The sequence below is a fragment of the Glycine max genome, chromosome 15 (genome assembly GCF_000004515.6).
Source record: "Glycine max cultivar Williams 82 chromosome 15, Glycine_max_v4.0, whole genome shotgun sequence".
Lineage (NCBI taxonomy): Eukaryota > Viridiplantae > Streptophyta > Magnoliopsida > Fabales > Fabaceae > Glycine > Glycine max.
In genome coordinates, this window is record NC_038251.2 from 8007460 (window position 1) to 8031603 (window position 24144).

The 24144-nt window shown below is 33.1% G+C and overlaps 2 protein-coding genes and 2 long non-coding RNA genes across 4 annotated transcripts; 3 read left to right on the plus strand and 1 right to left on the minus strand.

The window, feature by feature from the left end:
- The first annotated feature begins 4638 nt into the window (after positions 1 to 4638).
- Positions 4639 to 14215, plus strand: LOC100782680 (mediator of RNA polymerase II transcription subunit 33A). Its single transcript, XM_003547187.5, has 12 exons — positions 4639 to 4982; positions 6125 to 6235; positions 6613 to 6960; positions 7278 to 7597; positions 7695 to 7786; positions 7951 to 8314; positions 9568 to 9778; positions 10360 to 10474; positions 10603 to 10764; positions 11568 to 12222; positions 12444 to 12650; positions 12906 to 14215. The coding sequence occupies exons 1-12, from the start codon at positions 4735 to 4737 to the stop codon at positions 14021 to 14023; spliced, it is 3951 nt and encodes a 1316-aa protein (XP_003547235.2). The 5' UTR covers positions 4639 to 4734; the 3' UTR covers positions 14024 to 14215.
- Positions 14216 to 14998: 783 nt separating this feature from the next.
- On the plus strand, positions 14999 to 16035 carry LOC100783396 (uncharacterized). The gene has a single exon (NR_157270.1). It is a non-coding gene; the product is annotated as an uncharacterized lncRNA (long non-coding RNA).
- A 1855-nt stretch (positions 16036 to 17890) lies between these two features.
- LOC100527217 (uncharacterized) lies at positions 17891 to 18353 on the plus strand. The gene is given in 1 exon segment (NR_157271.1): positions 17891 to 18353. It is a non-coding gene; the product is annotated as an uncharacterized lncRNA (long non-coding RNA).
- A 3114-nt stretch (positions 18354 to 21467) lies between these two features.
- Positions 21468 to 23865, minus strand: LOC102661218 (pentatricopeptide repeat-containing protein At5g19020, mitochondrial). The gene has a single exon (XM_006597507.4). The coding sequence runs from the start codon at positions 23775 to 23777 to the stop codon at positions 21627 to 21629; it is 2151 nt and encodes a 716-aa protein (XP_006597570.1). The 5' UTR covers positions 23778 to 23865; the 3' UTR covers positions 21468 to 21626.
- Positions 23866 to 24144: the final 279 nt, after the last annotated feature.

Consider the following 24144-nt stretch of genomic DNA (forward strand, 5'->3'; position numbering starts at 1 on the left):
AAGATAAGTGAAAGAACATCAATTTCAGCAATGTCCTTGCCAAGTCTTTACGATAATCAATGTCGCACCCGAATTTGTAAATTAGTTCCGATCGAAGACATCCACTCCCCAATCATCAAGCAACCTCTTGGCAATTCAACTGACGCAACCCTTCTTTCTCCCCTTTTTTTGGTTGAGATAAGATATTACGAGCTTTCCACGCACAAAAATTTGAAGGGCAATGGATTTGTTTTACACATTAAATTGGATTATATCTGACATCACTCAATTATGTTTGCTTGCCTTTGCCGTCTTGGCTTAGGTATCAAGGCTCATTCGGCATCCTTTGAAAGTCATCTATAATGGATCCAAACAAGATCGAGTTAAAAAAAATCATATCAGAATCGAGTCATTTGTTTTATGTTCCTCCTAATAAAGTTGGGACTAGGAATCGTGAAAATTAATTTATATTACATGCTCCTTTTTTTTATATTTTCTATGATCTATCTATTATTTGATTTAAAATTGTCTCATCTTTGAATCAGATGATATCAACTATGGCATGAAGATAATGGTATAATTAAAAATGATACGAACCATTTCACTAAACTTTTTATGTTATTAGACAAGATACACATAGACGTGTGATTCTTCACCAATGACTTTGTGTTGAAAACCTAGTTTAACTTTACACATAGACAAGATACTAGCTTATCTTTGGTGAATTTATCACTTAAATATCACACTAAACTTGTATCTTTCATTTGCCAGAAGCATAAACAAAATCATTAAAAGATGTAATAATTAAATATCTCTTAATATAATTAAATATTTTTTTATAATTTTAAATTTTATAAAGGAGACTTTATTGTGTCAATAACTTGATATTTTATTATTTATAATTTATTATTATTATTATTATTTTAAATGTTATAAACTTTGAGAATTTATGAGAATTTGAAAAATGACAAGGAAAAATTATCTAATAAGACAAAAAAGTATTTAAATGAATGAAGAATATTAAACCTAAACTCTAACTGCTAAACATTACTTAATTAAGATTAAGCGTAAACTCTAACTCCTAAACATTACTAAATTAAGATTAAATCTAAAGTTTAATTTAATAATAACAGTTTATCATATATTATAAGTTATAAATTATAATTGGATAATAATATAAAATTATTTATATAAGAGTGTATGATTTATTTTCTCGTTTAAAAACGAGAAGAAAAATAATGCTATAAATAAATATTGTAAAAAAATTTATATCGATATTCAATTACAATTTATCATTTATGATAATTACTTTAAAAATTATATTAATAATAAATTATAATTTAATAATAATATAAAAATATTTTACATATTTTCACGAACATTAAACTCTTAAAAATTATTATATCATGTTTATAAAGAATCTCACTATAACAAAAAAAAAAAATGCTAAAATCTTTTAATTTCCATCTCATTTATAAACTTGTCTTAAATTTCTCAATTATGGAACAAGACAAAACTACTTTCTCCTAAACTTTTTCTTCTCTGCTCTGAATCAGCTCTAGCTTGTTTGCTTGGATAGGTGTCGTGGTCCCATACTACTTTCCGAAAGTGCTAACTGATGAAGGAGAGACCATATTTTCTACTTATGAATGATTCTGGAGTTTGCCCATTGAAGACTGGGGAATGAAGAGGGAACCCTTTCGCACTCATCTTTATCCAAACCCAACAACCACTTCATAATATGTTCTGGACCCACTTTCTGTGGTGGGGATAATACAGCCACCATGTCATCATCCCTACCTAACCTAACCACTTTCGAAAGCTCCCTCAACGTAAACAAAATATATACGAGTATAACTAATATAATGGAAGCTACAACCAACTCAACGAACTAGTTCGTCGCAGTAGTTCAAAATTTAAACCCGTTGTTGAATCCATAAATATATTGGTTTATACTTTAATAATTTTTATTTTTTATCATAATATTAATCCTGGAGGTAATGATTAATTTTCCTTCCGACAGAACTAATCTCATACCCAATGAACCCAATGACCAATTGGCATACGATCAATAATCATCTTTAACTCAAGACATTAATTCAAAAATTTAAAGAAATTGTTTATAAAGATACTTTTTTTTTTTTACCACATTTATAAAGATATTATTAGTTCATCTTTACGTAATTTTTAACATGCTGTGATTTTTAATAAAAATTATTTATCGATTTTTTATTTCATAAACATTACACTCATTAAAAGAAATATATTTTATTACTTTAATTCTGGTTCAGTTAAAATTATATATATATATATATATATATATATATATATATATATATACCTATTAAATATTAATAGTAAATTATAATATAAATAAAGTAATAAAACAGCATATATATTTAAATTCAATTATAAATTTATATGTTTATAATATTCAGAAATTTACTTTAATTTAGTAAAAATACGACAATATTTATAATGATACTATTCAACTTTTTTTTTTTATAGAAAAAGCTAAAAACAATATCTTATGAGCCAATCTTTTTATAGCTTTGATTGGGTATCTTCTAAACAAAGTTTGGAACAGTTTCAAAGACAAAAATCTCAAAGAAAAAAACTAATTGTTGTCGAAGAAATAGATCGAATGTAAAGTTTGAAAGTATAAAACAGACAGAAGCTTAGTTGGGTCCTCTACCTGTTTTTTTTTCTATTATTAATCCAATTTTATAAAATAAAATATACTTAATTAATACGTTATTACTTTTGTTTCAAAAAGGCTGGTGTAATCCCATTCCCATTTTCACGTTAATGATAGACAAAATAGCATATCAATTGCTCTATTCCCTCCCTACAATCTCATAATAGGATTAGCATTAGCCTATAATGTTGCATTAAGGAAATGCCATGCCCCATGCCGTGCCAACCTACTAACGCCAAGAAAGAAAATTTCCAACCTACGAAATTACAATCCAACCCTTTTAGTACAACGTAACATCATATCATCATTTCAGTTAGATAGCGTGGATATGAATAGTGAATCCGCCTTGCTCAAATGATGCTCTCATCAAAATATAAACCTATATATAGAGAGAAGGTGAATCAAGTTAGTCTAAGAGTAATTTATATAGAATTGCTCTTACTTAATTAGAATACAAACTAAAAATCGCAGCAACTATGTTAAGATTATTTAGAAATAGAAGTTTGTCGTTTGTGATACTATTCTCTTTACTTAAGCAAGATATTATCTCAAAAAAAAAGAAGCAATAACCAAGTATATACATATTTAACTGTATCAAAGTCTTAATCTCATGTCCATCAACAAATTTACAAAATGTGAGGAGACGACAAAAGAAAAGTTAAATATATATCTATGTGAATGACCATTTTTCAGACACATCATATCAAGGTAATATACCAAATTAATTTATAAAGGGGTTTGATTTGATTGTTTTCTGTTTTCATTTTTACTAAAAAAAGAAAATGATGATGGAAATATTTTTTCAAACGAACCAAAAATTAAAAATAATAAAATCTCGCTTTCAGTATTTTCAGTTGAAATTAGAAATCTCATTTGGTAAAATGAAAATGCGATGACAAAGAATTTAATTTTAAACAAACCTAAAAATATATTTCCTTTTGAAAACACATTTTCGGTGTTTTTATTTCTTGAAAGTAGAAAATAAGAAATCAAAACAAATATATTTTCAGAATTCTAATCTTTTAAAAATAAAACAGTTTTCAAAAAATGAAAACAGAAAATAAAAATACAAACCAAATATACCCTAAAATTTCAAATATTAATCAATTCAATCTTTAAAATCACAAAAATATCACTTCAATAATTAAAATAATCAAGTTTTCAATCATTATGATTTTTTTTATATGATTTCAACGATTAAAACAACACTTACTTATAATTTCAAAGATTAAATTAACCAATATTCATAGTTTTATAAATTAATTTAGCATATTAGTCTTTTGTTAAACAGAATTAACAACATTTTTTTTTTCAAAACTATTTGATGACATACGCTCATTTCAATTTCCACTAATATTTTTTTTCTTAATTAACTTAAATATATTTTTATTCCTAATAAATATTTGATTTTTGTATTTGTAACCTAATAAATTTTTACTTTACATTATTTTTTAAATAAAATAATAATTTTATTTTTAGTCTTTGATCAATTAATAAATTATGTGCTTATATAATAAATTAATGAATTTTATTTTAGTCCTAACTATTAAAAAATAAAAATATTTATGAAAAAGTAAATATAAAATTTATGAATTTATCAGGAATTAAAAAATGTCAAAGACAAAAATAAAATTATTATTTTATTAGAAATTTAATATAGAATAAAAAATTTATTAAAAAATAAATAAAAATAAGATATTTAATAGAAATAAAAATATATTTAAGTGTATTTAATTGAGTAAATTTGACTCGAATTTTATTATTTGATAATAACAAAAGAGGAGGAGGCCTCAAAACGACCACGCAGCATGGCAGTGTGCAAAACTGAAGGAGAGGGTGTTGTGTTGTTTTGTGTGTGGGCGTTTACTTTTTTGTCACGATCCCCGAGGAACTAGATACCCGAAGCCGAAATTACCGAAGCACCCCTGGGTGGTTTGACTTAAATGACAAAAAATCCGTTGCATTATTCATACATACTCATTCGAGGGAGGGTGGCGAATCTGAGCTCGCAAATAAAATATTTCTTTCGATGTTGGGACTGAGCTGAGATTGTGGGGATGGAGTGTGTGGCGAAGATGACGAAGGTGGCGCAGCAGAAGGGTAGTGATCCTCTGCTTTGGGCCTTTCAGATGTACTCCAATTTGAACTCCGCGGGAGAGTCTCTTCCCTCCCTCGAACTCGCCGAGTTCTTGGTCTCTTACATTTGCTGGGACAACAATGTCCCTATTCTATGGAAGTTTCTCGAAAAGGCATTGACGCTTCAGATCGTTCCTCCTATGCTCCTCCTCGCTCTCCTTTCCGTCAGGTCCTTTTTTCTTTCTACGTTCTCTGTTCTCTGTTCATGGAGCTCTTTCTTCTTCCTTTTCTTTTCTTTGATTTATTCCTATGCCAAGCCAAGCTCTTTTCACGTTTGATTCTATCGGCATAACTATTTTTGTTACTGTTTTTATGAGCTCAGCAGTGCCTTTTTTTCCCTAAGATTTTTACTTGGCAAGTCCATAAGTGTTGCGGAATGAGGAGTGAGGTTTTGGTGGATATTTAGCACTCATTTGTCCTTGCAACATCTGATCGGACTTGGGGTGTTACGAAATAATTATGATTCTGTAAATGGATGTAATTATGAATCTCCGGTTTCTATTAACGCCCTGGTACAATTGTTGCTATATGAACGGACTTTTGATTTGTTAAACGCTACTTAAAAGTGATATTTTTCTTCTTCAAGTTAATTCTGCATACAGGGAAAATCTAGCTACTGTTGTTTGTTTTTCACTTTTCCATACTATGACTTCCGAGTCATAACCAACTCGCATCTATTTATTTAATGATTTTTGCAGTGTAGTTTCTCTTAACAGATACAACCATACCTGGCTCCTGCTATGTGGGGTTAGGCTATATGGATTTTAGTACACTAATGTCTGTGTCATATATTCATGTAGTTTCATGTACCCTAAATATTTCTTAATAGTCTACCATCATGTTTGCTTTTGTCTCCCTTTTTTTCTCTTTACTGGAGCATTATCTTAAATTTTTTGTGTAGGTCCTCTTCTTTCGTGACCAAACCATCTTAAATGGTTTTCCATAATTTTTTTACTTTTAGAAGCCACTTCAACCTTCTCCCTGTTAAACACATTCTTAGACTTACCCATTCAGATATGCTCAATCATCAATTGCAACAACCTCATTATTGTAACCTTCACCTTTTGCTAATGACTTCTGTTCACTACTCAGCATTTTGATCCAGAGCTTTAGGTTGTCTAATTGTACTACATCATGAACAATAGACCATTATTTTTTATAGTTTTATTTTTTGATTAATTATTACAGTTTGGTGTTGATAAAGACATGTTTTTTCTGCAAAATTTGGAACAAAATCCATATGCTTGTGTTCCCTGATGTATTGCTGTTTTGGTGTGTCAATATATCATGTATCTTTATTCTTTTTGGCAGGGTTATTCCATGTAGACATGTCCAACCTGCAGCGTATAGGCTATATTTGGAACTCGTCAAAAGACATGCTTTTGAACTTAAATCTCAGATAAACAGGCCAGATTATCAAAAGTAAGCTTTAATTGATGTAACACTTCTGTTTCAATAAATTTTTGCTTCATCTTGTTTATACCTTTCAAGTTACATATACTGGGTGATTTTAACACCTCTATCATGTTCTTTTCTTTGACATTTTATGTGATTTTCTCTACTACATTTATAATTGATAACTGAAAACTGTTCAGTAATTGAATATGCTACTACACTGTATCACTATCACATTAGATCCTTTGTTTATGTTGATTAAAATTATCAGCATTTTTACTTCCCTAATTTCTTTATAGTATAAATGAATGGTTGAGATACATATGAACTGTTAATTTTAATAGTTTATTGTGTTAGTGGTGCGCTTTGGTCATTTGTTAATTCTTATGCTTATACTTGGACAGGGTCATGAAATCTATTGATGCTGTTCTTCATCTTTCCAACATATTTGGCATGTCACAAAGTGAGCCTGGCATTCTGGTGGTTGAATTTATTTTTTCAATTGTCTGGCAGTTACTTGATGCATCATTGGATGATGAAGGTTTACTGGAATTTACTCCTGACAAAAAGTCTAGATGGGCTACACTATATCATGACATGGAACTGGATAGGCATGATAATTATAGTGAACAAAGGACTGAACATCATGAGAAATTGCAAAATGCAAATACACTTATGGCTGTTGAGATGATTGGGCAGTTTTTGCAGGATAAAATCTCTTCAAGGCTTCTTTACTTGGCTCGCCAAAATTTGTAAGTATTTGCTATCCTTTTATTTGTTCTCAGCATTTGCTGTCAACTTTTACTAATAACATTGCCAATCAGAATATATCTGTTCATTCCAAAATTTCCCATAAATTTGGTTTGATATATCATTTCCTATTTTTTCATTTCATTTTTTTGGGTTAATAAAATGAATTCAAAGTATTCATGAAATTCTATATTCTACAATTATAAAGGAAGTGATTTCATGAGGTTTTTTTTAAAATATGTCAGCCTATCACATCTGATGGGATAAGGCTTGGTTATTGTTGTTGTATTTGCTCAGCAACTTTCTTCTGTTTTATCAGGCCGGCACATTGGCTTAGTTTTACTCAGCGGCTGCAGCTGCTGGGTGAAAATTCATTAGCATTGAGAAAATCAAGAACTCTAAGTCCTGAGGAACTTTTGGAATTGACTTCAGATTCTTGTATGGTCTTGTCTCGGGAATGCAAAACAAATTCACAGAAAAAGTTCCAAACAGTTATGTCTTTTGAATATCTTTCTTCTTCTGCCTCACTATGTCATGGTGCAAGTCATTCTGCTCTCTGGATTCCTCTTGATCTGGTGCTGGAGGATTCCATGGATGGCTATCAAGTTAGTGCAACAAGTTCTATTGAAACAATTAGTGGTGAGATTGAGAATAGTTATCAGAATCTGACTGAAATAGTTGATTTTGTCTTTTCAAATTTAATTTAGGTACTTGTCACATGGAATTTTTTGTGTAGGTTTGATAAAGACCCTGCGAGCAATAAATGGCACCTCTTGGCATGACACTTTTTTAGGCCTTTGGTTAGCAACTCTTCGTCTTGTTCAGAGGGTATGACTCTTTCTCTGCAACTCAATCTGTTTTCCCTTGAAGTTGTGGTTTTAAATTTATCTTGTCCATTGATTGCTTCTAGTATTCCGTTACCATACACTTTGTAATTAAGGAATTTGCATAAGCAGTTTACTCCTCCAATTTAATTGTTGATTTGTTTATAGGAAAGAGATCCCATTGATGGCCCAATGCCTCATCTTGATACTCGCTTATGCATGCTCTTGTGTATCATACCTCTTGTTGTTGGTGATCTTATTGAGGAGGAGGAGGAAAGGACACCAGTTGATGAAAAAGACAGTGGACTTACAGATTGCTGGAAAGAGAAAAAAGTTGCTGGAAAATGTCATAATGATTTAGTCTCGAGTCTCCAGGTATTGGGTGATTATCAAAGCTTGCTCACTCCACCTCAATCTGTTCTTGCTGCTTCAAATCAAGCTGCTGCAAAAGCAATGCTATTTGTTTCTGGCATCACAATAGGGAGTGCATATTTTGACTGCCTCAACATGACAGAGATGCCAGTTGACTGCTGTAAGTTATATTGCTTTCAAAGTCGAATAGAAATTGTATATGGATCTTCAAAAGTTAGAACAACTTTTCTAAATTTCAGCAGTGCATTATTGAGGATGTTGTTTTTATTTTCTGATTCTCTGTGATTTTCTTCCAAATTTGGAAAAGTATATGCCTCATATTTCGCATGCTGTGATGAAGTGCAACAACACATCAATGTTTCTGATTGCTGCTAAAATAATCTCTGTTATCTAATTTAAGTAAATCTACACTTAAAAAATTATACTGATTATAAAGTAGCTGGAAAGTATCAAAAGCAGGAAGTTGTGCAATGACACACATTTCTTTAACATAATGCTTTCAATCTGCTATTTGTAGTTGAGTCTGATTTTGTTTTTCTGATTCTGTTAAAATTGCATAAGGTTTATAGTGACCTGCTTTCAAAGTAATTTTAAAGGAGCTAATTGTCTATAATGCTATGTGGTCTGATTACCTTGGTCACCCTCTTGTAAAGTCAAATAGATTATGTAATTTGAATCTGGGAAAACTCTTCAAAAGTAAACGTTGTCGAGTGAACTTATACAATATACTCAGAATACCTGTTAAAAAAATGGTGAAGACGCCTCCTTGAACACAGAATATCCTATTTCATCACTTGCAAATTATTATGAGCCTTTTAAGACACTAGTGAGGATACATATCAATGAGTCTGATTTCTACTATATCTGTTGGACTAATTATGAATTTTTCTTTGCTGATAGCAAAACAATTGACTGTATAAAAGTAGAGATGATCTTATTTGGCTAAAGATTGTAATAAGCAAAACCATTACATAGTTGAATTATGTAAAATATGACCCTCTCTCTCTGAGAGTTGTTCCATTCCTGTATTCCATCAAATTTTTGGTCTAGCAATTCACTTTCCTGTAATTATTGATTCTGTATTTGATATTTGGTAGTTAATTTTGGAAAGAACATATATTCTTCACCTGATGCTTCATTCAGAAACTAAAGATTTTTGCAAAGATTAAAATAAAAATTCTTGGTAAAAGTATTTTTCACTTAAGAACTTCTAGCCGCCCTACAGATAACAAAATTCAAAGAGCAGTTAATGTGTAACCACATATTGACCTAATTCAACCATTTGAGTGGTTACATTTTCCTAAATTGTAATAATTTTACCAAGAATTTCTTGTTTGTAATTTTCCATATATATGTGTGTGTGTATGTGTATAAAAATATAAAATTAAATCAATTAAACTATTTCTTTTTCAGCTGGAAACATGCGTCATCTGATAGTTGAGGCTTGTATTGCCCGCAATCTACTGGACACATCTGCATACTTATGGCCAGGTTATGTAAATGGATGTATCAATCAAATACCTCAGTGTATGCCAGCTCAAGTACCTGGCTGGTCATCATTTATGAAGGGAGCCCCACTTACTTCAGTGATGGTTAATGCTTTGGTTTCAAGTCCTGCTACAAGGTATGATCTAATTTTGGCTTATTCAGTCAATTTGGTTCGTGTACATTAGAGAACCTGCAATGTTCTAATTTTTGGCAAAGGTGTTCCAGTATAGTATTTATTGTGCTCCCTCTTTGTAGGTACATAGCCACAATGCTATGACCTTTACCAAACTATTTTTTGGAAGTTTTATATTTTAAACTCAGTCCTAAACAGGCCATAAAAGAAATGCCGGCAGTTGAAAATTGTAAGCTTTTTCATGTGGCCAACCTCTACAAATTTCTTTTGGGGATATCTATCATACCATACGAGTGATGAAGGTTTTGTTCCAATCTCATCTTTAATGCATCCATCACTGTATGGACAAATTAACATGCTGAAACATGAGATCATTTACTAAATGCAACAATAATTCATCATAAACTGAATTTAGAACATAACAAGGGTGGCTATAAGTGGGTAGAATTTAAATTCATAAAATTTGTTTGCCTGGTCTTCAGTTTTTCTTTTTCTTTCCTGAAGCCAGGTATGTCAGATGCTCTTTTTTGTAAATTTACCAAAAGGTAAAGCAACTGAATTTACGCTCCTGGATTTGATGGAAGCTTAGCAGAACTGGAGAAAATTTTTGAAATTGCAATTGGGGGATCAGAAGATGAAAAGATATCTGCTGCTGCCATTCTTTGCGGGGCATCCCTAATTCGTGGATGGAATATACAGGTAGTGAAGAGTTAGACAGTAGAGCATATAAAAGCTAGTCATTTGCTCAGTTGTGTAAACTGTAGAGCACATCCTTCTTTCTAACCACCTTCTTATCCTAATAGAATTTGGATCTCTATTTAATGCAGGAACACACTGTACATTTCATTCTGAGGTTGTTATCTCCACCAGTTCCTGCAGAAAACACTGAAGGAAACAACTATTTGATTAATTATGCTCCAATACTGAATGTACTCTTTGTTGGAATTGCATCTGTTGATTGTGTTCAAATATTTTCGCTCCATGGCTTGGTAAGTTTAACTCAATCCCTAATTTAAAGTGTTATTGATAGGACTTAGAATTTATATAAATGAAAGATGAAGACCAGCTACTGCAACAGAAGAAATCCTTTGCAAACAGAAATACGACCAAAAAAATAAAGTTAAGAACTTCTGCAGAAGATAAGATGGCCTAGAGGACTGTCATACACAAACCCTAGTAGCCTAGTACCACGCTCAACCTTTCCACTAATTACTTGAATTTTTTCTGTCTTCCTTCAATTGGCTCCTTTTTTTAATTCCCATCTCTGAGCCTTGTCACAACGGTACAATTGCTCCTTGGTAATCGATGGGTCATGGGTTCAAATCTGGAAATAGCCTCTTTGCATAGGCAAGGGGAAGGAAGGCTGCATACAATGACCCTCCCCTATACCTTTGTGAAGCGAGGAGCCTCTGGCACTGGGGTACATTATTTAGTTGTTTTTTCTCCCTTCCCTCTCTCCATTCATCCCCAAGTCTTTTCCTCATTCACACCCAAATATTTAGTCCCTTTACTTTAGTCTCATGCCAGAGCTTTGTAATGGGTTACTCCCTAATCTTCTCCTCCAGGCTCCAACTGCATCTGGCCTATTACTAAACATCCCAGCACACTTAGCTCCCATTTTCCTGCTATAAACTTGGTTAAAAGGCAGCTATTTAAGAAACATTCAGTAGACAAATTGATTGTTTATGCCTTATATAGATGTTTACCTTGTATAGGACCCTTGTATATGTACATGAGCTTGGATTATTATTATTATAATTTGAATTAATGCATTTCCCAATTCTCCAACCAGGTTCCACAGCTTGCATGTTCATTGATGCCAATCTGTGAAGTTTTTGGGTCATGTGTACCAAATATCTCATGGACACTAACATCAGGGGAAGAAATATCTGCCCATGCTGTGTTTTCAAATGCATTTATTCTTCTTTTAAAGCTATGGAGATTTAACCGACCTCCTCTTGAATATGGAATTGGAGATGTACCCACTGTTGGTTCTCAATTAACTCCCGAATACTTACTATTAGTACGTAATTCCCACTTAATGTCAGCTGGTAACATCCACAAAGATCGCAACAGGAGGAGACTCTCAGAAATAGCAAGTTTATCATCGCCAAATTCTGTATTTGTTGACTCCTTTCCAAAATTAAAAGTGTGGTATCGGCAGCATCAAGCATGTATAGCTTCAACACTCTCCGGTCTTGTCCATGGAACCCCATTTCATCAGATTGTTGAGGGGCTTCTTAACATGATGTTCACAAAGATTAATAGAGGAAGCCAGACAACTATTACATCTGGAAGCAGTAGCTCTTCTGGACCTGCAAATGAAGATACCTCTATAGGGCCAAAGTTGCCTGCTTGGGATATTCTTGAAGCTATTCCCTTTGTAGTTGATGCTGCTCTTACAGCCTGTGCTCATGGAAGACTGTCTCCACGTGAGTTGGCAACAGGTATGTGTGTTTTGATCAGATAAAATCCAATGGAACACACCAAATAGCTTGTAGAATTCTTGATTTCTAAATTACCGAAGAGAATTCAGTTAGTTTCAAAATTCTTGCTGATGTATTTTACCTCTAAATATAGAGCAAGAGCAACCAAATTCATGTTCATATAGACGTTCCTTGATGCACACAACAATATCATGATACCAAAATGCTTTTCTTAATACCAGGGCTTAAAGATTTAGCTGATTTTCTTCCTGCATCTCTGGCAACCATAATAAGTTACTTCTCTGCTGAAGTAACTAGGGGAGTTTGGAAACCTGTATTTATGAATGGAACAGATTGGCCTAGCCCCGGTGCAAATCTACTGAACGTTGAGGGACAGATCAGGAAAATTTTGGCTGCAACTGGTGTAGATGTGCCAAGCCTTGCTTCAGGTTTTCTCGTTTTTATGACCCTAAATTCTATATACTTTTCTAAATTCCTGACTTATAATGCATTTTCAGGAGAGAAAAATTACATTTACAACTCGTGATTCATTGCAATTTTTTCTATTAAATTTATCTTTTACACGACTTGAACGAGTATTCAAACAAATTCAGTTTAGGAAATGTCTTCCTCCATCCTCCTTTCTCTTTCAACATTATTATTAAGTTGTTATTTAGTATTGTGACCAATGGTCATTTTAACAGGAGACAGCTGTCCCGCGATACTTCCATTACCCTTGGCTGCCTTCACAAGCCTTACCATAACCTACAAAGTTGATAAGACATCAGAGCGTTTTCTTAATTTGGCTGGCCAAACATTGGAGAGCCTTGCTGCAGGTTGTCCATGGCCTTGCATGCCAATTGTAGCTTCCTTGTGGACCCTAAAGGCAAAACGTTGGAGTGACTTCCTTATCTTCTCAGCATCTAGAACTGTCTTCCTCCACAACAGTGATGCAGTAGTTCAACTTATAAAAAGCTGCTTCACGGCTACCCTTGGCATGAATAGCTCTCCTATCTCAAGCAGTGGTGGTGTTGGAGCCCTTCTTGGACAAGGATTTAAGTATCATTTATGTGGAGGGCTTTGCCCTGTTGCTCCAGGAATTCTCTATTTACGTGCGTATCGGTCAATCAGAGATATTGTTTTCTTGACAGAAGAAATTGTTTCCATCTTGATGCACTCTGTGAGGGAAATAGTATGCAGTGGCCTGCCAAGGGAGCGATTGGAAAAGTTGAAAGCAACCAAAGACGGCATAAAATATGGACAGGCTTCACTTGCTGCATCAATGACTCGGGTGAAGCTTGCCGCTGCCCTCGGGGCCTCTTTAGTATGGATATCAGGAGGCTTGATGTTGGTTCAATTATTAATAAAAGAAACTTTGCCATCCTGGTTTATATCTGTTCACAGATTAGACCAGGAAGAAAAGTCTGGTGGAATGGTTGCAATGCTTGGTGGATATGCACTTGCTTACTTTGCGGTTCTTTGTGGTGCTTTTGCTTGGGGAGTTGATTCATCATCAGCAGCTTCAAAGCGACGTCCAAAGGTTTTAGGTACCCACATGGAGTTTCTGGCAAGTGCACTTGATGGTAAGATATCACTAGGCTGTGATTCAGCTACTTGGCGTGCCTATGTGTCAGGTTTTGTGAGCTTGATGGTAGGTTGCACACCTAACTGGGTGCTGGAAGTAGATGTGCACGTGTTGAAGAGACTGAGCAATGGGTTGAGACAGTTGAACGAGGAGGAGCTTGCTCTTGCTTTGTTGGGTGTTGGTGGGGTAGGTACAATGGGTGCTGCAGCTGAGCTCATTATTGACACTGAAATATAAACATTTTCGCTATTCTGAGGGCACCTTTTCCTTTTAGGATGACTTGTACATTAGTTAACTTTCATGTTTATAAAGTTGTGCAGCATGTTGAATTAACAGTTTAGTTTGGAAAGTACCAAGCATTAGAATGGGAAATTTTGTATGTATAACGTTCATCTAATGTTAGTATATCCAGCAGCCCTAATCGATGCATGTCCTCTGTTTAATGGTAAGTTAGTACGAGCTATTTCATTTTATAACATTTTTTACAATTTTTTTTATCACCATTACATTACTTATTTTATTTTATATTTCTTTCTTTTCTCTTTCCATATTTTTTCTAGTTATAGAGAAGCTAGTGAAACACAAATAGGAATAAAATTGTGTATCAGGTGGGAAAATAATAATAAAAATATTCCATAAAAATTATAAAAATGTCTTGCAAAAATAACATCAAGCTTTTTTAGATGGGGTCTTATATTAAGGATCGGAAGGAGTATTTCCTTACTTTGAAAATTCATCATTTTACATTAAGCTAGTACATTGTTAAATATTTTACAAATCTTTGCATGTAATGCAATTTATGGTTAAATCATAAAAAAGCCTCCCTAATAAAAACTTGATGGATGATGAAAGATGAAATAAGTTGGTGGTTAGGACATCCCAACTTTAGCAAGGAGCGTGAACTTTTGGTGCGTTGTGTGCTTTTTCTTTTTGAAGCATCTCCCTTTGTTTTGATAGACACAGACAAAAGTATGAGCAGATGTACCCTTCCGAAGGGCAAAATAAAAATACAGTGTAGAACTTGAATACGTACACGAAGATGAATACATGCTGTTGTCTAAGCTCTTACCGGATAAAAAAAAAAAAAAAAAAAAGCTAAGGAAAATTTTTGATATTTCACATGGAGCATGGAAGAGTTAAATTCTGCCATGCAGGAAGCAACAATGAGAAATTCTTACACATGATATCGATCACATCAACCATTCAAATCATTAAATAATGTGTAAACATTATAGAAAAATACATTTGTAAGATAGACCCCATAATCGCTTCAGAAATGTGAGCAGAAACAAAATAATTTACAATTCATTCACATGTGGGCAGAAAGAATAGCTTTGTTGTTCCAGCAAGAAGAAGACAATGTGATCAGGTTACTTCCACATGACCCATCTCTCATCTCTGAACACCAACAATAATATCAAAGCCCCCAAATAATTTACTCCTCTCCAACTTACATCATTGTGATTTCAAATCATCTTTTTTTTTTTTAAAAAAAAAAGGAAGCAGCCATGTGAAATTATTTATAAATAAACAGTTGAAAAAAAAAAGGAGAATCAATCACATGGAGTGTGAAGAGGAGGAGAAGGAGGAAGAAGCTGTTGTTGTCTTGAGCTAAATCTGGAGACACTTCACTCTCTCTCCTTGATCGCTTGCACGTCAACCTTAATCATTTCCAAGCTCCCTTTCAGCGATCGAACCACCACCAAAATGTTATCCAACTGAGCCAACTCGTTCATGTCAAGGCAGGGGCATAATTGAGCTACAATTGAAACGCGTTCATGTCCTCCATGGCATTGGACGCGAGATCCGTGATGTCCGAGAGCGATGTGTGCAAATGCTTCTTCACGAATTGGGGATCCACCACTAGGGATTTCCACCGCTTGCACACGCACCTCAATTGCAGCGGATTGCTGACCCTAATCCAAACAAGGATCTCGATCATCAGACCCTCCGGCAGGCCGCCGTCACCGCCGTCATGCGCCGGCGCTTCCTCGTCATCATCACCATGGTAATGATGATGCAGGTTTCGATTCTGGCTTCCTCGTTCCTGGATCTTGCTCGGTTTTTTCGTTTCGCTATTACATCGTGTGCGTCGTTCAGGTGTTTTGTTTCGATCCGGGTCGGAGCTGTAGCACTCTCAATTTAGGGCTCCGATTTTGATGCTTTGGGAATTCAAATCGTCTTGCTCAGTTACCAAATAGTATGCTACTACTGATAATTAAAATCATTAAAATCATCCGATTAAGTTGATTTTCGAGATTTTGGAAATTAAAATGAATAGTATACCATGTAGATTAAAATGGAAAACAAAATGTTCTCCCTGTCAACAAAGTATACTTTTTATAAAGTTTGGTAGATTTTTTTTTATGATAGTATTGATCCGAAATTATTTTCATCAAAAGGTGGATGACAAAGGTTAGAAATCAGAAATTAATCAAATTTATTTAATATTTAAAAATTAATCAAAATTTAAATTTTAGATCGCTTCATTAAAATAGATACATATACAAAATTTAATAACATTCTTAATACTAAGGATAAAATATAATTTTGATCTTTTTATTTGATTTTTTAAAATTAAAAAAATCACTTTAATATTTTAAAGTGTTTCTATTAAATCAAGTGTTTTAATTAATTTATCATACTAACTTAATTAACTTACTAACACATGATTGCGAGAAATGTTGTCATTTAGGTGTTTAATAAAAAGAAATTGACAGAATGATAATTTTAATGTAAAAGAGATACTTTAAGATATTAAAAAAAATAAACTTAGAAGATCAAACTAAAACAAAAAATTTAGATGAGATATTAAAAAAATTAAACTTAGAAGATCAAACTAAAACAAAAAATTTAGATGAGAGACTAAAATTAGTGGTGGTTCTGAAATCTAGGCCCGTCAAGGTGGAGTATTCAGCATTAGCTAAAATTTATGACGGTTTGAATAGGTGTTCGTGTTTTTATGTAAATCTCTGTCATTGTGGTTTATGGAGTTTGCTTATTGCATCTCATTCTTTGTTTTTTTGTTCTTTGCAAAATTTCAAACCTTTTTCTGGTGATGAGTAATAAATGTTAAGATTAAAGTGTTAACATATGACACGATTTAAAAATAAAATAAAATAACATTAATATGCATTTGAACTTTGTAACTTTCAAATCTGATTTATAAATGAGAATGATTTTAATATATATTTAACTTTAAATTAAATAATAAAATCTTATTTAAAATAAATATTAAATATAAAAATGAAATATTGTATATATTTATTAATTAGTGTACTATAACTGTATGAGTTTGAATTTTGTTTTTTAAACATATTTTATGAACTAAATATTTTTTTATGGAATAATTAAAACTATAATTCTTTTCACTAATTTATATAGAGAGAAAAAATTATAAATTATTTATAGAGTCATTCAATCACAAACTATCATATATAATAAACTTATTAACTTTTAAAATAATTATTTTAAAATAATTTAAACAATGTTTTATAATTAGAAGATAATATAAAATTAATTTTATATTGTTTATATATATATATATATATATATATATATATATATATATATATATATATATATATTATTCCTTCCTTGGCTATAGTATAATATTTAACAAATACAACATTGCAATTTACTACTTTTACTTATATATAAACAAATAGCTTTTATAATGAATAATTAAATGGATAAGCATAACACAAGGGCTGCCAAGCGGGGTAGTAGCTAGTCTTCCTACTCCTCCTGCCGTTTTGTTGTTTATTCATCTAGAAAGTCAGCGCTACCTCACCCCATTCGTCAGTCATCTCATGATTCATATGGTCATAATGGAGTAGATTAATAATTCACAAATTATTTTTTTTTATTTTAAATATTTTATCAATATCTTTTTTATCACATTATAAATTTTATTATATTTTTTTCTCTTGGGATAGATAACATTTTATTAAACATTTTCCATCATGAAATAAATTAAACTCCCTTATTCCCCTAGTCACCAATCTTGTACTTCAAATCCATTGATATTCATTTCTTCCCACAAAACCCTCTGGACCCAAAAGCCCACATAATATAAATTTCCCCCTCTCTCTCAAAGCCAACATCACCAAACACAAATTAACTCATTCACACACATAATTCCTCTCAATTATGAGAACTCTAGTGGGACATGTAGCTCCAGGTTTGGATTTCAGGCTAATAGGGCTATGGCACCTCTTCAACCACATCAAGCTCCACGCCCTAAATCCAACCTTCTACACTGCTCCACCATGGTTCCCAACCTCCAAAGACAAGTACCTTAAACTCTTCCTCATCATGGCAGCCTTAATTAATAGCCTCCATCTCCATGGAACTCTTCATTGGCCTAGGCCACCACTAGACCTTTGACCCTGACCTCACCATCCCCTCCAATCACCTCCATAACTTTGAACACTCCATCCCTCTCGCCTTCCTCTCTTACGTCGCCTTCGTCCTCGTCCTTGACTGCCTCCCCTCCCCACTTCCACCTCATCTTCGCCGACCACAACGGTCCTCAAGGACAATACCACTGATAGTTACATAGAAGTGTTCTCAACACTTATAGTGAAAAATTAAGATCTATTTTTCTTCATTTGTTGTATATTTTGAAAAATAGATTTGTGTATCTAGATGCGCATTCTTGAAGCAACAAAAGTTTTCTTCAATAGTGTAAAAATTCTACATGTATCCACATCAAGACCAATATCTACTCTCAACTCTTCTAAATAGAACTCTAAAGAGCAAAACTTTCTTCCTACTTTTATGGTAGAAAAAACCAAACTTAACTTTTATAGATTGTGTCTGGTAGACTATGCTCTTATGTAGATGATTCTATTTATAATGTTAAAAGATGTGGATTTGAGTCTTTTTCAAAAAAGAGATATTTTATTTAAAATAATTTCATATCTCTTTGTTTTTATATTAGAAAATAAAAACCATTTCATATCCTAAATAATTACATGATTAATTACGATAAGTAATCACATGATTGATCCTAATATATAACAATAAAATTTTATTCTTATTTTATGGACAACTTTCACATTTATAAAATAATATTCTTTGTTTATATTAATAATATTCTTGGTGCTAGTAAAGAATATAATAATATTTCACTAAAATATTTATTTGATTAAGTTAAATTCTCTAATTTAATTATCAAATAAAATATTTTTTTTTGCAAAGATTATAACACTTGTTTGTGAGTAATCTCGTAAGTTTAATGCTAAACCGATAGTAATTATTCATAATTAATTTATTAATCATAGGCATCTAGTAACACTCCTTAACATCCGGATGACATGAAGTAACATTTTTTACTTTCAAGAACCAATAGAAGAATAATTAAGTATTTTCTTTATTCACAGCTTAAGATTAACTCTAGAGTATAGTATTACCGTCAAACTCTAATAAGTGAACACATTATATTTAATCAATGAATTACTTAGGAAACTTTATCGTAGAGCTCAAACTCATTAACTAGAATTGATGGATTCTTTCTTGATTAATCATTAATTTTATAAGTATTTAATCACATCCAATATTGATTCAACTAATGTTCCAAGGCATTAGGTGTCTGAAATTAAAATATAATAACTTGTTAATTATTATGATAATCTCATGTTAAAGGAAAGTGTTATATTTCTTTTTGAGAACTTCCTATTGACATATCAAAGTGATATTAACTATTAGAAATCCTCAATTGAGTCATTCAATGATGACATTCACATGTACATAATACATACATGTAATTTAATAAATGAGATATAATAATCTTTATCCAATAAAAGATCATTATATATATATTGATCTACTTGAGTTATTGATGTCCTATTCACAATAATCTTACGATTAAGAATAATTTGAATTAAAATTATAAGAGACTTAATTCTCATTTTTATAATCTCTATTATGATAAAAAAAATCTTTAATTTTAATCAAAGACTATCAAGTCAAACTATTTTAATAAAACAGTATAAAAAATAATAATAAAATAATAACACTTTATTATTAAAATTAAAACTTGATTACATAAATTGAATCTGAATCATACGCAATTATTTCGAACATCCACTTGCTTCTTCAGCTCCCTTATCTTAATCTCCCTCTCCACTACCCTCTTGGGAATCCCCGTGCATTACAGCTTCTTGGTTAGCTTCGTTCGTTCTCTTAGTATTTTCTTTCAGGGTTTATGGCTTGTGGTTATGGGCTAACAAGAGAGATATTGAACGTTTGATACGCACTGTGGTACAGGATAAAAAAACAGGACCAGCCAACTACCTAAGTTATTGGACAACTTTTTATTTTATGTTATTTGATGAACTATGTACAACACAAATATAATAATATGAAATTTACCAGCATATCCTTTTTAATTTATCAAAATAACCTTGCGAAAATCTTGGGACAAGAATATGCTAATTTTCAGTTCTATATTCTCGGAAACTTTTAGCGTGAAAATGTGCAAGGTAAGGGCTTCAAAATTACTTTCCACCGCGGCATAAATTATCATTCTGTTTGTAATTGTTCCCTCATCTCTACGTTGCTTCTATTGTTGATTCATTAGTTGTCCCATGTTTTCTCTTTTGTCCTGTTAAACCATTTTACCAATCAAATGCAAAACAATCATTTTTGTTCTGTCTTATCCCTATATTTTAACGAATCAAACAAACTCTTAGTAACTAAGCGTTCACCTCAGACTTGCCAAGAAGCAAAACATCCAACAATTTATGTTATCATGCACATGCCAACAAAATCACGTTTTCAGACATATTATTATCTTCAGTTTCATATACACATTCTAACAGGTATAACGAATAAGGCACACCGCGTCCAAATTCACATTCTTCCTAATTAAGTTAAATTTGGACACAAAACAAACTACTAAATCTTCAAGCTAAAGCTTGTAACCTGGACAACTTCTGTATAACATTTTGTTTCATAGACCCTTAGTCATCTCTGAAATTTTCACCTTATCTAAAATGGTGTAACTGACATTTAAGTATCATTGCACAATGCCACGTCTACACTATGTAAATTGTAATATAAACTACTATGCCACGTGTACCAGATATGCAGGGCATTAACTTGAAATTTCAATGGTAAACATATTCAGATCTACCCCTTCAAATTTGAGCACGCGTGCTTACCATAGATTATACAAGTCTTCTGATTAATAATATCTTCAACACAAACATACACTGAAGACTTCTGCAAACAGCAGGAAAGAATTACTTCATGATCTAATGAAGGGCTTGTAAGCTCGTGGAAGTCAGCCAATGTCTAATGGTAATTTTACACACTAAACAAATTATGTTTCACTCACATCTTGTCAAACTCCATAGCTCCTCAACATATCAAAAGAAACAAAAAAAAAAATTACTAAACGGTCAGCATTCATAAACTCTATCTATGATCTTAACAGATTTTTAAATGTAGATCATTCATAACAGGACCTGTGTATTGCATAGAAATTGAAGATATCCTTGCCCGTTAATAACTTTTCTATTAGTTTCCCATATCTAGTGGATGAAATTGGATCGGGATCCTCCTCATTTTGTATCAACAACCTTGACCATTTTATATTTGGAGTATCAGGATCCTCCTTATTTACGCTATGCAGTTTCAAACAAGTTATTGTAATCTGTAAAGCTCATATAAATGATAAGTAATAGTATGTTTAAAGCACAACTAGTAAAGAGTATTTCTGAATAATTTACAAAATCGGAATACATGATTCTCAAAAACATTTTGTATGAAAGACCAGCATCTTCATCTCTAAATTTAGCAAAACAATCTAAGCGAATTGAAACTCCTTTAGCTACCTTATAACACCACTGCACCCAGGCATTCTCTCCATTCTCTGATTCTGAATGGCTCTTCTAACCAGTGATACATCCTCCCACCTTCCTGCATCTGCGTATATGTTTGATAGGAGAACTTTACCTCCACCGTGTGATGGTGCCAACCCTGCCAAACTCTCTGCAGCCCTCTCTCCTATATTGACATCTCCATGAGTTCTACATGCTGCTAATAAAGTTCCCCATATCACAATGTCAGCCTTCATTGGCATGCTCCTTATCATTTCCTCAGCTTCTTCTAATAGCCCAGCTCTGCCCAAAAGATCAACCATACAGCCATAATGCTTGATATCTGGTTCGACATTATATGCACTCTTCATGATTCTAAATATTCTTCGCCCAGGCTCCACCAACCCAGCATGACAACAAGCACTAAGGACTCCTATAAATGTAATTGGATTTGGTTTGATATTATACCTCTGCATATCAGAGAAAACATCTAGGCACATACTTGCATGTCCATGCGAGGCTAACCCACATATAATTGCATTCCATGGGGACACAGAAAAGGTTTTGTCTCGAATCTGATTGAAAAATTGCAAGGCACTGTTGATGCTCCCACACTTTGCATACATATCAATTAGAGCTGCACGTAAATTGTCATTCAATGGGATGGATTCATTACATATGTATTCATGAGCCCATCTTCCCTCCTTCAATGTGCCTAATGTGGCAATTGCAGAGAATACACTCACCATCGTAACTTCATTTGGTTTGATCCCACTGGCTACCATTTTATGGAAGAGTTCAAGAGCGATTCTGGACTGGTCAGTTTGTGCGTAGCCAGAAATCATGGTACTCCATGAAAACACATCTCTTTCAGGCATGTCATCAAAGATTTTCCTTGCCTGGTCCACCATTCTATTTTTTATGAATCCAGAAACAAGAGCATTCCACGACTCTAGGTGATCCTTTGCGCCCACTTCAAATTGCAAACAAGCAAGGTCCATCATCCCACAAGCTGCATAAAAATGGATGATAGTAGTCTGTATAAAATTGTAACAGTCAAAGCCTTTCTTAACAACCATTCCATGCAATTGCCAACCATCACCAATTGCATTCAGACGACCACATGCTGAAACCAAATTCACAACTAGGATTTCATTAAGTGCAAGCCCACTTCGTAGCATTGCACGATACATCACCAAAGCTTCATGTAAACGATTCATTAGGATATAACCATCAATCATTGTTCCCCAAGAAATCACATCCTTATCAGGAACTCTCTCAAACAACTCCCTGGCCATGTCAACAAGGCCAGCCTTTGCATATCCGTTTAACATTACATTCCAAGAGACCAAATTCACTTCAGGCATCCTGTCAAACAACCTTCTTGCTTCCCCTACACCCGAACAAAGACAGTACGCACGCATCAAATTTGTCGAAACAAGAACCAACCCCTCAACAAACAACTTAATAGCAATCGCATGAATCATTCGACAGTTCAAAATTTCACCAAAATGTGAGCAAGCATATATCACATTTACCAGAGTCAAGTCATTAGGGACCACCCCATCAGACCTCATGTCCTTGAAAACCTCTAGAGCTTCTCGAAAGCATTCATTTTGGACGAGACCCATTATCATGGTGGTGTAGGAGACACAACCTTTGTCAGGCATTATGTCAAACAGTTTGCGGGCATTGTCCAATTGACCAGCTTTGGCATACCCACAAACCATAATGTTACAGGAAATAGGGTTCAACGTGGGACAAGCATCAAACAGCAATTGGGCATCTTTAATTGAACCGCGTTTTGCGTACATGTTGATCAAGCTGTTTTGAATGAAGGTGTTGGAATGGAGTCCGAGTTTCAATACCAGAGAATGAAGTTGGCGACCCTGAGAGGAGGAAGAACAATATTTGAGCGCGGAAACCAATGCAAGCTCGCACTCGTAGTGGTTCTGGTGAAGCCTCGCATTGCAGAAAATGCCAATGAAGTGTTGTGGGTCTTGCACGTGTGGAGAGGCATTGGTGGAACTGGAAAAGGAAACCCATTTTGATCTTAGAATTGGGTTTGGTGATGGAAGCTCAACTGAAAGAGAAAAGGGTAAGGATCGAGGCAAGATTTTGAGTTTGAGTCTGAGACTCGCAGAAATGAAGACTAACAACATGAGACGCGACCATTAGACTCAAAATTCGATCCTTCTCTGCTATTTAGATTTTCACATGTCATCTACACATTTAGCTGAAGAATTCTGGTTGTTTTCACTTTTCAGGCTTAAATACCTTTCTAATTTCTCGAATTTTGACCAATTTTTTCTTCTTCTTAAATTTAAAAGTAATTTCTTAGTATTTTAATTTGAAAATAGTTTGCCGTTTGTTTTATGATATTTTAGTTCCTGATAAGATTCAAAAGTGAGTTATTTTAAAATTAAAATACTTAAAAATCATTTTGAATCTGAAAGACTAAATAAATTTAGTCCAAATTTAAAGGAGAAAAAATATATTTAAGATTTGTTTTTAATTCGCTAAATTATT